General features: G+C 39.8%; 1 protein-coding gene across 1 annotated transcript; it reads left to right on the top strand.

Moving 5' to 3' along the window:
- Positions 1-7,521: 7,521 nt before the first annotated feature.
- LOC132140283 (uncharacterized) lies at positions 7,522-10,177 on the top strand. The gene is made up of 2 exons (XM_059549082.1): positions 7,522-7,747; positions 8,930-10,177. Exons 1-2 carry the CDS (start codon positions 7,736-7,738, stop codon positions 10,160-10,162), a joined length of 1,245 nt encoding a protein of 414 aa, XP_059405065.1. The 5' UTR covers positions 7,522-7,735; the 3' UTR covers positions 10,163-10,177.
- The last annotated feature ends 5,521 nt before the right edge of the window (positions 10,178-15,698 follow it).

The following is a 15,698-nucleotide window of genomic DNA, read 5'->3' as shown; positions in this document are numbered from 1 at the left end:
ACTTCATTTTGCAATTGCAGTGGGAATTGATACATTTAAATGTAAATTTGCTGGTTGCACCACCAGACCATGACCGGTCACACCACCTGACATTGTGATCAATATTGATTGATATTCACAAAATAAAAAAAGATATGTCATTGAATTTTATTCAGGTTTAAATTGGCTATTTTATTTATATCTCAATCACAGGGCTCTCAAGTTTTGAAGACAGGCAAGAGTGACACCAGCCTCAAGGAGCCTGTTTAGCGTAGCTCTGGTGGTGAAACCCATATTGAGTTTTTCTCCTATCAGTGAGACAGAAGACATAGAGAAAGCTAGTCAAATACAGGCTTCTTATAGGATATCTCTGGGTTATACAAGTTTCAAGTTTATTGTCATATACACATAAATAACATTTATCAGTCATGAAATTTGTTGTGCTCAAAGTAATCTCAACTTTACAGAATTTAAAAAAAAATAGAAAGTAGATAAATAGAAGAGGTAAAATAAAAAAGGATTAATTTAGGTTGAAGGATTAATTCTAAAAAGTGACAAGTGTGCCATTTAGGAGAGTGAAGATGGTTGAGTAAAGTTCAGCATTCTGATGGCTTGAGGATAGAAGCTGTCTCAGAATCTACTAGAGCTGTTTCTGATGCTCTTATATCTTCTACCAAGTGGCAGAGGGGTGAATATATTGTTATTGGGATACCATACTTTTTAAAATTTTGTATCCATATTCCATCATCAGAAAGACCACTCAATCCATAGAAAAGGTGTATTTGTTGTGAATAAGCATACAGGTTTATTTCCCTATGTGACTTCAAAGCATTACCTGGCAGTTGGTGCAGTGAGTCCTTGAAAGGGATGTCATGGACTTCTCCTCCTCGTAATGCTGCTGGTGTCATGAACCTCGAACAGAGTTTCTTGATGAATTTTGTCATCTGCAAAATGTAATGTCAAAAAATATTAAAATGCATTATTAATGCAATTGCTACTCAGTTCAATGACTATGAGTAGTTTAAGTTTAGATAATTAAGTTATTTTTTCACTTTGTACAATAATTTATCAAGGGACACATGTAGTGCACAGAATCAAAAAATGTCAGCTGTTTTGAAATTAGATAGCTTAATTGTCTTTCTTGACAAAGTAACACAACCTATATTTCACAGGGGTGTTGCACTTAAGAAAGGAGTCATCAAAATAGCCAAAAATAGCCCAACCCTCCCATTTACCTCTTCATACAGCTGGAATATGGATGCCTTTTCTCTCTGGAGAAGGAGGTTCAGTGTAGAGAACACTGGGAATGTGGCCTGAAGGAACAGGAGGTAGACTTCCATCAGGGGATTGGAAAACGCCTCCACCAGCCTCCTGAACCTTGGTTGTTTCTCATCTGCAAATAGACAGGTTGTTAGTATTGGGTGTCTCACATAACCATCTTGAACTAGTGACAAAATATAATGTGTGACTTAGTTAAAGATTTGAAGTAGCTGGTGAGTGGGCCATACCGCTGCAGAATGCGGGTGATGCACATCTCCAAACTCAGCCACCTCACAGAAATGTACAGCAGCATTTCCATATAATCACTGCCATGGAGTTCACAAAATTCTGGTAAAATATGTAAGAAAAACAAACCAAATTAACCCAATTTTCCCTCAGTTTGGGTGTATAACACTGGAGCTAATTGAATTACAAAACTTTCAATTAACCTTTACGGTTAGTGCTGCCCTTAAACCAGTATCCAACGTCAACCACAAGGTCGTCAGTGTCAAATCCAGATATCTGCAGAACATGATATGAGCGCAAACATATATTATGTCATTATACAGCAAATTATTTACTCCACCTTAGCTTAACAGATATTTAATGGAAAGCAAACATACAACTTACTTCCAAAAACCTCTTCCCAGCGTGTTTAGCAGTGTTATGGATTATATGGCAGGGGCATCCATGAATGTAAATGCTGGGATTTTCCTTAAGCATTTTTGCCGCACTTGAGTTTTTGGCTCCAGTGTTAACTGGGGCATTGTCAACTGACAGGCCGACACAATTTTTCCATGGTATGTTATGCTCTATCCGGACATCGTTGATTTTTTTATATATGACATCAGCTGTGCCACAGTTTCTTCCACTTGTGGTGCACATGTCGAGGAATCTGTGCACAACTTTGGTGGTATCAAATACCCTTACAGTTAGGGGGTTCATCTTCTCTAGTCCTGTAACAATATGGTAGGGGAGACCGGGGACAGTTGCAACACTTTTTGCATTTGGCTCTGTTACTCGGAGATGGTTTGGATTAGACAAACCAATTTTTTATACAATATACTTACATCTGTCTGTTAATAGTCTAAACCATTTAAAGATTGTTCCAGAATCTACATTTTTCACAATTTGCATTTGAATGTAAGGAGTCAGATGTTGCAACTGGCCCCGTGCCCGGGGACAATTGCAACACTGTTTGGGGATGGTTGCAACATGTTACAAATACAATATATGTCAGTTTTAGCTAAATGATTATTATCAAATATTTATTCATCAGCTTTGATTAATGACAATTATAGATTTTTCTAGATGAATAGGCCTTATGTGCAGATGTAAAATATTCAAAATGATATCAAATATAGTAGGCTTTTAGTAAAATAAGAAGAATGGAACGATTTGTGAGGCAATTAACTTTTATTTAGCCTATTGTCATGTAAAACATTTTTTTTAAACTATATTTTTTATTATCATTTTTCATTTTAGCAAAACAAAGGTTTACAATGTAATGTCAACAATATAACTGCATCTTGCATCTACTTTAACGATAACTTTACAGCAATAACTCTCATTTTAACAACTGTCAAAACTGTAATATCAACAATAATATAATACTCTGGATTCAGTCAGTCACAGTTGTGACATGTGTACACATCACCTCCAAGGGGTACAATCCTTGTGTGCCCAGGATTTACAGCTCCAGCACTGTAACCAGACTTCCCTCGACTTTGAATAACTCTCGAGACAAATGATACAGAATTCATCTGATTCTGATTTTGATTCAGGCATTACGTTCTTCAGTTTTTTGCTCTTCTTTCCCCCTTTTTTTGTAACTTTTTTCTCTCCAGGTCTTTTTTTTGCTCTCTCCAAAATATGGAGTGGGACCCCTCTGTCTGAGACTCTCTTCCTCACTCTGGGCATACTGAAAAGAAAGATAAATATATGTATATTTATAGGTAATTAAACTATTCACTGTGTCCTCCTCTGCACATAAACACACAGTTGCACCAAAGCATGGCCACAGACATCTGCACACATGCGCACACACACATATAAACTTGATGAACTATATTATATCTAAGTAAAAACTTGTGTGCAGATGAATGAACAATTATGAAAGAACTTTTAAAATGTTAAAAATACTGCTATGTGGTCTGTTTTTATATTTATGCATTGTACGGGGACAGTTGCAACAGTTGTTGCAACTGTCCCCTTACCTGTCAGCCATGATAAAACCTCATGTGCTAGCTAAACAAGGTGGCATTGAAACATTTTAACCATATTAGCTTAAAGTTAACATATCACTCATTTAAACCATATAAGTTTGAACTGAATCACAAAAAACAATTACAGCATTTTAACAAAAACAAAGCTCAAGAAAATAAATACTTTCATACCTCAAAAACAGTTTTTTTTTAATAAATCCTGGAGCAGCTCAGGAACCTCATTGATGTTTCTCTGCAAGGGAGGGGCATCCAACTGAGCATGTGCAGTGTGAGTGTCATCACTCTAGCTTCTTTCTGATTGGAGAAAAATGACATGTTGCAACCATCCCTTGTTGCAACTGTCCCCGGTCTCCCCTACATAACTAACTGCATGCATGTATTATTTCAGTGTGTGTGACATGAACATGAGGAAATAAAAACAGGCAATTTAGCTGTCAAAGGTATACCTGTGTCATTTGAGCCATCCATGACTAGTGTAAAGGGATTTTGCCTCATCTTCAACACCAGCTCGTTTCTATAATGTGGTGCAACTGCTTGATTAATGATGCACATAGTTTTTGTGCTGGCACTCTTGAAATTTTGAGCTGTGGGAGAGTCTTTGAAGCATTCCCTGTACAAGGGGCTGAAATGGTCTGACACAGCAAATGAAACATTGTGTTGAACCATTGCTACGGCAACTTTCACCTCAGCTCTCCTTGTCTGCAACAGAAACAAATTAAAAAAATATATAGCTATGCTGAATACAAATTTGAATGTTAACTCTACTTTCTATGTGCCTTGTCACATCCCGCACACCTTGATGGGCACAGGAGTTCTCTTGGCAGTAGATAGAACACCAGTAATAGGAGCTGGTGCTTCCTACAGTAATAAATGGCCATTTAGAGGTCCATTCATTATTAAAAGAGCTCTTGTAGGTGGCTGTTCCTGGTACTTTTCTCCCTTTTGTGTTGATGGCCTCTTCTGACACCTTAGCCATCTCCCCCACCGTCTCTTCCTCTTCCACCTGCACCGTCTCCTCCACTGTCTCTTCCTCTTCCACCGGCACCGTGTCTTCCACTTGCACTGTCTCTTCATCTTCCACCTGAGTCCGTCTCTTCCACTGCACTGTCTCTTCCACCTGCACTGTCTCTTCATCTTCCACCTGATTCCGTCTCTTCCACCTGCACTGTCTCTTCATCTTTCACCTGCACTGTCTCTTCATCTTTCACCTGCACTGTCTCTTCATCTTCCACCTGCACTGTCTCATCATCTTCCACCTGAGTCCGTCTCTTCCACCTGCACTGTCTCTTCATCTTCCACCTGCACTGTCTCTTCATCTTCCACCTGCACTGTCTCATCATCTTCCACCTGAGTCCGTCTCTTCCACCTGCACTGTCTCATCATCTTCCACCTGCACCGTATCCTCCACCGTCTCTTCCTCTTCCACCTGCACTGTCTCTTCCACCTGCACTGTCTCTTCATCTTCCACCTGCACTGTCTCATCATCTTCCACCTGCACCGTCTCCTCCACCGTCTCTTCCTCTTCCACCTGCACTGTCTCTTCCACCTGCACCGTCTCTTCCACCTGCACTGTCTCATCATCTTCCACCTGCACCGTCTCCTCCACCGTCTCTTCATCTTCCACCTGAGTCCGTCTCTTCCACCTGCACTGTCTCTTCATCTTCCACCTGAGTCCGTCTCTTCCACCTGCACTGTCTCTTCATCTTCCACCTGCACTGTCTCTTCATCTTCCACCTGCACTGTCTCATCATCTTCCACCTGAGTCCGTCTCTTCCACCTGCACTGTCTCATCATCTTCCACCTGCACCGTATCCTCCACCGTCTCTTCCTCTTCCACCTGCACTGTCTCTTCCACCTGCACTGTCTCTTCATCTTCCACCTGCACTGTCTCATCATCTTCCACCTGCACTGTCTCATCATCTTCCACCTGCACTGTCTCTTCATCTTCCACCTGCACTGTCTCTTCATCTTCCACCTGCACTGTCTCTTCATCTTCCACCTGCACTGTCTCATCATCTTCCACCTGCACCGTCTCCTCCACCGTCTCTTCCTCTTCCACCTGCACTGTCTCTTCATCTTCCACCTGCACTGTCTCATCATCTTCCACCTGCACTGTCTCTTCATCTTCCACCTGCACTGTCTCTTCATCTTCCACCTGCACTGTCTCTTCATCTTCCACCTGCACTGTCTCTTCATCTTCCACCTGCACTGTCTCATCATCTTCCACCTGCACCGTCTCCTCCACCGTCTCTTCCTCTTCCACCTGCACTGTCTCTTCCACCTGCACTGTCTCTTCATCTTCCACCTGCACTGTCTCTTCATCTTCCACCTGCACTGTCTCATCATCTTCCACCTGCACCGTCTCCTCCACCGTCTCTTCCTCTTCCACCTGCACTGTCTCTTCATCTTCCACCTGCACTGTCTCTTCATCTTCCACCTGCACTGTCTCTTAATCTTCCACCTGCACTGTCTCTTCATCTTCCACCTGCACTGTCTCATCATCTTCCACCTGCACCGTCTCCTCCACCGTCTCTTCCTCTTCCACCTGCACTGTCTCTTCCACCTGCACTGTCTCTTCATCTTCCACCTGCACTGTCTCTTCATCTTCCACTTGCACTGTCTCTTCATCTTCCACCTGCACTGTCTCTTCATCTTCCACCTGCACTGTCTCATCATCTTCCACCTGCACTGTCTCATCATCTTCCACCTGCACCGTCTCTTCCACCTGCACTGTCTCTTCATCTTCCACCTGCACTGTCTCTTCATCTTCCACCTGCACTGTCTCATCATCTTCCACCTGCACCGTCTCCTCCACCGTCTCTTCCTCTTCCACCTGCACTGTCTCTTCATCTTCCACCTGCACTGTCTCTTCATCTTCCACCTGCACTGTCTCTTCATCTTCCACCTGCACTGTCTCTTCATCTTCCACCTGCACTGTCTCATCATCTTCCACCTGCACCGTCTCCTCCACCGTCTCTTCCTCTTCCACCTGCACTGTCTCTTCCACCTGCACTGTCTCTTCATCTTCCACCTGCACTGTCTCTTCATCTTCCACTTGCACTGTCTCTTCATCTTCCACCTGCACTGTCTCTTCATCTTCCACCTGCACTGTCTCATCATCTTCCACCTGCACTGTCTCATCATCTTCCACCTGCACCGTCTCTTCCACCTGCACCGTCTCTTCATCTTCCACCTGCACCGTCTCTTCATCTTCCACCTGCACTGTCTCATCATCTTCCACCTGCACTGTCTCTTCCTCTTCCACCTGCACCGTCTCCTCCTCTGTCTCCTCCTCTAATGTGCCTACCATTTTCGCCACCTTCTCTGGGCCAGCATCCTGTAACCTGCTCTTTTTGGGGGGCTTTCCTCTCAGGGCGAATGAAAGGATGCTTAGTTGCCTTTTACCTGACATCTTTGAAAGACAGATGCAATGATTAATGCATCCATGGCCAGGATTATATAATTATAAAATATGACAAGATTTTAAAAGTGACCTATAACATCGACTATGCAATACACTTTAATTAATTTAGTGCTAGTAAAATTATTAAGCCTATTGGAGAGAGATATATTTATAATGTGACAATATGTCAGTCATCGTGTGATAACGAAAATATGACTAGGCCTAGACTAACGTTACTTGTTCTGAGCAGATGTTGTCAGTGAACAGGCTGTAAAACTGTTGGCTAAGTAACAGACACTCATGAAAAACTGATGCTAATTATTTGGGAAACATTCTCTAACAGCAGTCAAGTTGTCATTGATTGTGTCAAACAAGTTGTGAATTTGTTGTAACAGGAGATCATTACTTACTTTGTGCTCAAAGTGATGCTCGGAGCTCCAGTGGTTTCCTCTGTGGGTGAACGAGGAAGATGGTGAACAATACCAGGATGCTTTTTTTTCATTGGTTGTTGCGTTAAATCTTACCCAGATACAATAGTGCTATTTTCTGATTGGCTATTGTGTAGCCTATTTCTTTTTTTTGATTGGCTGATAAGTGGCAGGCTCGATTAAGAACTCCAGGGGAGACGCGCTTGATTCCTGCCGGTTTCCATACGCCTTAATCAGCCCGCCGCCATTTTGAATCGAAAACGAGGCTGTGAGGGTAAACCGGAAATAACAACAACTAAACATGGCTGTGTGGACTACGAACCTGTCATATCTTCCTCCTCTTACGCTCAATGTTGTGGAGTCATGGGTGGACGAAGGATCAAAAATTCCCAGGTCTATCCTCCTGAAGGGTTACAGCAACTGGATCGAGGGTTATATCCATGATGTTGAAGGTAAACAGTTACTTTTTCAACTTTCTTGTGAGGTTAGCTTAGCATACTGCATAGAAGATCACGATAGCGCTAATGTTGCTGAACCACCTAACGTTACATACTGATTGTATGTGCTGCTAACATTAGCCTCTTAGCCAACTTGAAGTGCTGAACTGTTGTGTTTGATGTCCATAATACCTGTGGTTTTACAGTGAAGAGAAACGAAGCAGGCTGTATAGTGTTAGGGCCCGGTCTTTTCGCTCGATGCGAAAGAATGAGGCGCCTTACAACATGAAGGTATTTTGTGTTGTTGTGAGGAAATTTCTACGTTACACCCTCCATGTTCAGGAAGGGTTCATGTTGAGTTCAAGTTTTGGTCCTTCGTTCATTTTTGGACCTTGTTTAAAAAGTGAAGTGACATTCAGCCAAGTATGATGACCCATACTCAGAATTTGTGCTCTGCATTTAACCCATCCGAAATGCACACACAGAGCAGTGAACACACACACACACACACACTGTGAGCACACACCCGGAGCAGTGGGCAGCCATTTATGCTGCGGCACCCGGGGAGCAGTTGGGGGTTCGATGCCTTGCTCAAGGGCACCTAAGTCGTGGTATTGAAGGTGGAGAGAGAACTGTACATGCACTCCCCCCACCCACAATTCCTGCCGGCCCAGGACTCGAACCCACAACCTTTCGATTGGGAGTCCGACTCTCTAACCATTAGGCCACGACTTCCCTTGTTTGTATGTTTGTTCGTTCGTTCATACTAAATACCAGGTGTTTCTAGTAAGCAGCGCCATTCTAAAATGCAAGTTGTTATTGGTGACATGAATATGGTCTTAAGTAGTTTTTCTGATCTTTAATGTTGTAAATACATTTCTTTATATAAGTACTGGGGGAATAAAACGGTTAGGCTGATAGCTGTTTGGGATATAAAAAAACAAACAAAAAAAACATTAACTGACTTATCTTATTACACAGATGTAATAAGTAGATTGTAACTAATTACTTTTTTATAACTTGTTATAACGTAAGTGTAACTTAGTTATACCAACAACCGTTATAGTTTTGAAATACTTTTAAGACCAAAGTATAAAAAAAAAAAAAAAAACACCTGTTATTTTGTACACCTTGTTTTGAAATTTGGGTTAGGGTTAGTCAATGTCTTTTTCTTAACATTTTGTTGCTTTTTTGCAGGTGGAGCTGTCTTCAGAAAACCCTTTTATCCGAGACACCCACTGCACTTGTAAAGCAGGATTGGGGCACTGTAATCATTTACTAGGACTACTTTACACACTGGCTCACTACCTAAAAATGGAGCATAAATCTGTACCACCAAGAGCAAGTAAAACCTCTTTGCCTCAAACATGGCATGTGCCATCAAGAACATTAGGACTAAAGCCAAAGCCAATCAGCACAGTATCGGTTTCCAAAGTAAGACCACCAAATAGTAGTACCCATAGAGTAAACCGCACAAGTGAGGGAATTCTTCCATATGTTTGCTGCCCAGTCCCTGTCCCATTGCCCTGTAGTGAATTTGACGAGAATCTGAGGGAAAACCTAAAAGCATCAGGCAGCAGAAGCCACATGTTTAAACTACTAACTGCCAGTAACCAACAAAAACTTGTCACCACAGAGTTCGGCGACTTACCTTTAGGGTCTGTTTTATCCTACCAATTACCCCAGCAGACTGTGTCCTTTGAAGAGCACCCTACACTGCCTCTTCCTCCACAACCATGCTCCTACGCAACTGTATTAAACCAGGAAGAACATGATTTCTATGGAGGTCTGATAATTACATCAGAAGATTCACTACACCTGGAAAGTGGAACCAGGGACCAAAGCAGCATCACTTGGCATCGGCTACGCGCAGAGAGGATCACATCAACATCTTTTAAGCGGGTCTGTTCTAGAGTTAAAGACTTTGACAAGTTAGCTGCTGACATGTGTGGAAAACAAACCATTCAGACCAAAGCTATGAAAAGAGGCATACAACTTGAGCCTGTTGCTGCTGCAGAATATGAAAAACTCACTGGAAACAAATTGTTTCCCTGTGGGTTAATAATTAATCATCATGCCCCTCACCTAGGAGCCTCACCTGACAGGAAAGTAGTTGACCTTACAGCAGATCCTGTCCACAGTCTTCTCGAGATCAAATGCCCAAACAAAGACAGCTTCAAAAACTGCTCATATTTGACAAATGCAGCAGGGAACTTCACTCTAAAAAAGACCCACGAGTACTACTATCAGATTGTTGGACAAATGGGGATTAGTGGGTTTACCTGGTGTGAATTTTTTGTAAAATGCAATAGTGATTACCACCTGGAATGTATCCATTTCAACAAAGATGAATGGAAGGAGCTGAAGTGTAAGCTTGATTTTTTCTTTTTCAGCTGTTTCTTACCTGTTCTCTGCAACAGGAAAGAGTAAACCGAAACAAAAACTCAAATTACCTTTTGAAGTGTATTTTATTCTTAAAGGGATAGTGCCAAACCTGCATAAATTAATTTTTGTATGCTGAACATATTAGATACTTTGAGGAATGTGGGTAACAAAACAGTTGGCAATAGGCACTGGTTTTCCATAGTATGGAAGAAAAAGTCAACGATTAACTGTTTGGTTACTTGCATTCCTCAAAGTATTTTCTATGTTCAATAGGAGAAAGAAATCAATACAGGTTTGGAAAAAAATTATGTTAAGCAATTTATGACCAAATTTCCAATTTGGATAAACTATTACCTTAAAAATGTAAATACATTGCATTCTCTGTTAAATATTTTTTTCCCCTGTAAAAAAAGAAAAACTCTATTGATTTTATTTTACCATCTTTATAAACTGTAAATATGACAAATGACACTGTATTCCTATGAAATGCAGAATGTTTTAATTCTCTCACACTTCAGACATGTCTGTAAATATTAATAGTACAAATGTTATTACAAAAAGAAACTAATTAAAAGGTACATTTTTATATTTAAATGTTTTTGTAACAAAAATGTGGTAAGAATTACAATATGTAAAAAAAAATTTTTCATTTTATTTAAAAAATATGTAAATATGTTTAACATTTTTCTTAAATATACATGTAATCCAGTATATAAAGTATATAATAAATATACAAAATTGCACTTTTGTGATTCCATGTGCACTTTTTTTTGTTTTTATATGTTAACTCAAAACAGTGGACCATGAAAATTTGTGAGGATACCACACACAGTCCAGAGCTGATTTACAGAACCAGCCAATGACAAAGGAATCACACGATCAAAAATGTGATATCCCTTGATTTGACGAATGGCCCGTTCAATGTGAATCCTCAAACGAGCAATGTTGTGTGTGTGTGCGAGCTCCTCATGGCTGAACTGTCCACTTGGGCCGAGAAAAGGTGGAATAACTACTGTGGCATGAATTTCATCAAGTAGGTCTTTGATTAAAAAGCCTTTGTCTACCATCAAAGCATCACCCTCTTCAAGAAGATTCAAAATGCCAGATGACTTGGTGATCTCTTTATCAGAGATGCTTCCTGTGTAAAGACTGCTCACAAAAGTCATGATCCCATCCGGGGAAATTCCAACCAGAGATTTAAGTGTAGCCGTGCCTTTGTAGTGTGAGTAAGTCTCAGAGTTCAGTACCTTAGAGCTGGCAGATTGGACTCGAATTTCAGTACAATCCAGGATGACTCTGGTTTTGGGGTAGAGAGCTTTAAAATACTCTGGCATAAGTTCATCAACTGCAGATCTACTTGGCCATATAGGTAGACTCCCCAGCATGAAGTACAAATAATTTGCCCAGGTTACACAAATTCTACTGACTGTACTTTGTGAAACACTGAAACGCAGAGCAAGGTCTTGTTCAAGAAGGCCCAATCTAATCCGGCAAAGAAACAAAAAAAACTGATTAAACAGGCAGAGATGTTGTGCCTGGAATCCAACCCTCAGTGTGTGTTGGTTTGTTTCATTGATTCTTTGCACTTGAGCCCATGAGGCCATGCTCTGTGCTGTGGGCTGTAGAGCCAAGAAAACGGCTCTTACAGTGTCATAGTCAGGGAACCCAGTGTAAAACTGTATGAGTTTTGGATTACCCATAAAGTTCTGAATGCCAAACTGATTACTTCTCAGTGCTTCATTTTCAGCAGACAGACAAGAAATTTCCTCTTGTGCAGCCACAAGCTTCTCCTCTGTAGTCATTGGCTCCACACAATAGTCATGATCAGTGTTTGGCATCTCTGTGACATGACTAGATTGAGAGACTGAGAGTGTTAATGGGACATGTACATTTTCTTATAATTAATCCACAAGTTTTGACGCATATCTGTCTTGATGCACTCGCTTACTCAACGACACAAGTCCATGATGTCCTTTTATTTCTTAGTTTATTTTCAACATCAATCGTTTAACACTTCTTACAGTCTTCTCACATAAATCCACATGGTTTACAACTTATAATATATATATAAGTATACAACATAATATAACCAGAACATGCAACATAACACAAATAATTGTGATACTAAATTTAAATAATGAATTATGCAATATGGCCAGGGGCGTAGTTTAAGGGGGGGATGGGGGGGAGGTAACCCCCTCAATATTCAAATCCATCAGTTACAACCCCCCCAATATTTCAACATGAAAATCACAGTAGATCAAATGAAAAATATAATATGAAAAAATAGAATTCATTTATTTTGTAAAAATTATTTTGTTCCTAATCAAATATGAGTATGTCATAATAAATCAGACAAAAAATACTCCCCCTCCATTGAACCGATTGGTAACGCCCAACCAATGAGTCGCACTTTCACCAAAACAAGCGAGTGGTGTTTGAATGGGAGAGCACACGGTTAATGTTAACGCCAAAAATGAAGAGAAGCGCTGCACAGCGGACTATATTTAACTGCTGGTCAGAGAGGGATGCAAAAAAAATAAAGCGTACTGAGAATGAGGTATGAGAATATTGTGTAGTAGTAAGTACACACCATATATATTTTAGCTAAATCCATTGCAATGTATTTAGCTATAACTATCAGTATAACAAGTTACCAAAGCAGCTGTCTGTTTTGCTAGTATATATTTTAAATAGTGTCTGTAGTTAAATGACAAAAGTATTCATATCGGTGTTTGTTTTCTTACTAAATTAATCTGACTTTTTAACGAATTGGATGAATTAACGATTTAAGTGGCTAACTCATTAAAACAGTGAGACACTGCCGCCTACTGGCGGTTTCAATACTTAATTTCTTTCTTTTGATAATCTCTTCTACTATGTTAGAATTTTATGAATGATGATTATACAAAAATGTCATAACGTTATGAGGTATATAATCTCTTAACATGTTTTTATAACAGATTCGAGGTAAATAAGGCTGCAGGGTAGAAAAGTCAGCAGAGGGAGAGGAGGAGCAGGTGATCAGGTAAAGAAGATGCCATTCAATCAATAAAATAAAATAGGAAACAGTATAGAAAAACAGCAGCTTTGTAAAGTTGGGCTATACATTAATGCCTTTAATGTTTAAAGATGTGTTTCCCTTTAAAAAAAATTAAAATGCATTAAGGTGGAATGTAAAAATCTTAAAATAAATGTCTAAATGTTGTCTCTTTCATATTTGTATATGTTGTAATCAGTTAAAGCATGTTGCCAGATAGATAGATAGATAGATAGATAGATAGGAAGAAATAGATTATCCAATAACAATACTTTTGAATCCAAAAACAATTATTTTGAAAAAAATAATGGGCGGCATACAACGTTCAACCCCCCCAATGTTCAAACCAAATCTACGCCCTTGAATATGGCTCTTACAGAGAGAGAGAATGAGAGCATGCAAGTAAGATTTTATACACCTATTCTATATTCATGTTTATTTCTCACTTGATGCATTTATTACCGTATTTTCCGCACTATAAGGCGCACCTTCAAAGAATGGCCTATTAGCACTGTTTTCATGTATAGGGCGCACCAGATTATAAGGCGCATAGAATAGAAGATACTGCAGTCAAGTACTGCAGTTTGACTGGGTTTGTGTTATGCATCCACTAGATAGAGCTATCCAAATAGAGCTAATTATCAGAGCCTATTTAACAAAAACATCTGTAACCTTAAGCTCAGTTGTTGTGCATTTAAAAAACAGATTTTAAGATTAGGCCAATGACTAATTATTATTATGACTAAATCAGCGAAAAAGAATATAAAAACAAAAAGTGAATGATAGGGGCCATCAAACACTAATAAAGTTTGTAAACAAACAACTTCAAGAAATATTAGCTATTTTTTGCAGGTATTAATATTTTGTGCAACCTTTGTTCTGTCATTGATTGAACTGTACAACTTGCATATCACGATAAGACACACAAAACTTTTAGAGTAACGTTATGTATTTACATGTTTATTAGTTTCCTCCATTTCTGCTCACCTTTCATCTTCCTCATGTTCTTCCTCTAAATGCCATTTTTCTTGTCTAAAGCAGAAACAAAAATAATGTTCTGAACATAAATTTTATATTTTAAAAGGGGTTGATACCAAACAGTACACAGCAAACTATTAAATACATTTCGCTTTGCATAAAAATAAAGTTTCTACCCAGTAGTATTTTGTAAGACTTGACATGTATATCTTTATTTCATGTAAATGTATGAAAGGTGCTTATTATCTAGCTGTACGCTCTAATCACAAATTAATTATTTTAATCTATATAACATCATTTGAAGAATACATCTTTTTCACTTACGATCGCAAGGTTTTACTTTCGTTAGGCTGTTGAGTCCAGGGGTGCTTCTCAATTCATATTTGTGCATCCTCGTTTCCTTTCCTCGTTTCCTTTCCTCGTGTCTTAGCTCCACCCTTTCAGGATGCGAGGGAAGGACGCAAGGAAAAGACGTGAGGATGGAGGACTTGAATCAAGTGAAATGATTTATCCTCGCTCCCTTCAGCGTTACTTCAAAGTGTCATCCGCTGTAATTAAAGGGATCTGCCCTTATGTTGTTAAGGTTTATTAATTAAGACATTCATAATAAATATTAATAAAGCAAGATGCCCTGTTTGAAATATATGACATGCATGGTTTATTTGAAGTGAAAAGGTAAAATATAAATAAAAATTGTTACAACAGATGTGAAGGGGGAGGAGAATTTATATGTGCGTCACGTTAAGTCGATAAAATACTTCCGCATAGGATACACCTGTGTATCCTCGCTCATCTCTCCTCATGAAGCCTCCTCGATCCTCGTCTCCTCGTGGTGCAATTAGAGAATTGAGATGTCCTTCAAGATGGCTGTGTTCGATCGGTTTCCGGGTCATAGGATGGAGGACGGAGGAGCGAGGAGACGAGTAGGGATATTGAGAAGCACCCCTGGTAAACATGGAGGGAACTGAACCTTCCTTTAGCTTCCTGATTCCAGTCAGTGTTCTTGAAAAACATTCCGGAGAGAAATTTTTCGAGCACACTCTTGTGTTCTTTGTATTCTAAAAAAAAATTGAGATTTTGACCTTAGTTGTTGTGGTAAAATATTTTATTTTAGCTCTATGCAGGCGTTTAAAGGAAAATAAACATGCTCACGTTAGAAATTAGCGTTTAGCTAAAAGGCTAACGTTAGTGTACACAGTCCTTTTTTTCCATAAATGCAATATTGTTACCTGAAAGTTAGGTCCAATGTCCCGTCGAATTTTAACAATCCACTTTTTCTGAAGTTCTCTGTCCTGTGGAAATTTGTGAAATGACGTATTCTCTTTATTTTGACGGCTAAACGACCGGCATGCCGGTACACAGCAATACGCCATAGTGAACGCTGCTGACTGCTATCCCTCACAGCCTCTTTTTCGAATCAAAATGACGGCGGGCTGAATAAGGCGTATGGGACCAACACGCTACTTCTGCTACTTCCTTAGCAGCAAAGGCACGCAGTTATGGCGGCGCTGCTTTACTTCCGTGTAAGTTACAGAAACTGTTAAACGCACCAACTTATATTAA

The sequence above is a fragment of the Carassius carassius genome, chromosome 1, assembly GCF_963082965.1.
Source record: "Carassius carassius chromosome 1, fCarCar2.1, whole genome shotgun sequence".
Lineage (NCBI taxonomy): Eukaryota > Metazoa > Chordata > Actinopteri > Cypriniformes > Cyprinidae > Carassius > Carassius carassius.
Note: the sequence above shows the minus strand (reverse complement) of the source record. Positions and strands in the feature narration are given on the sequence as shown.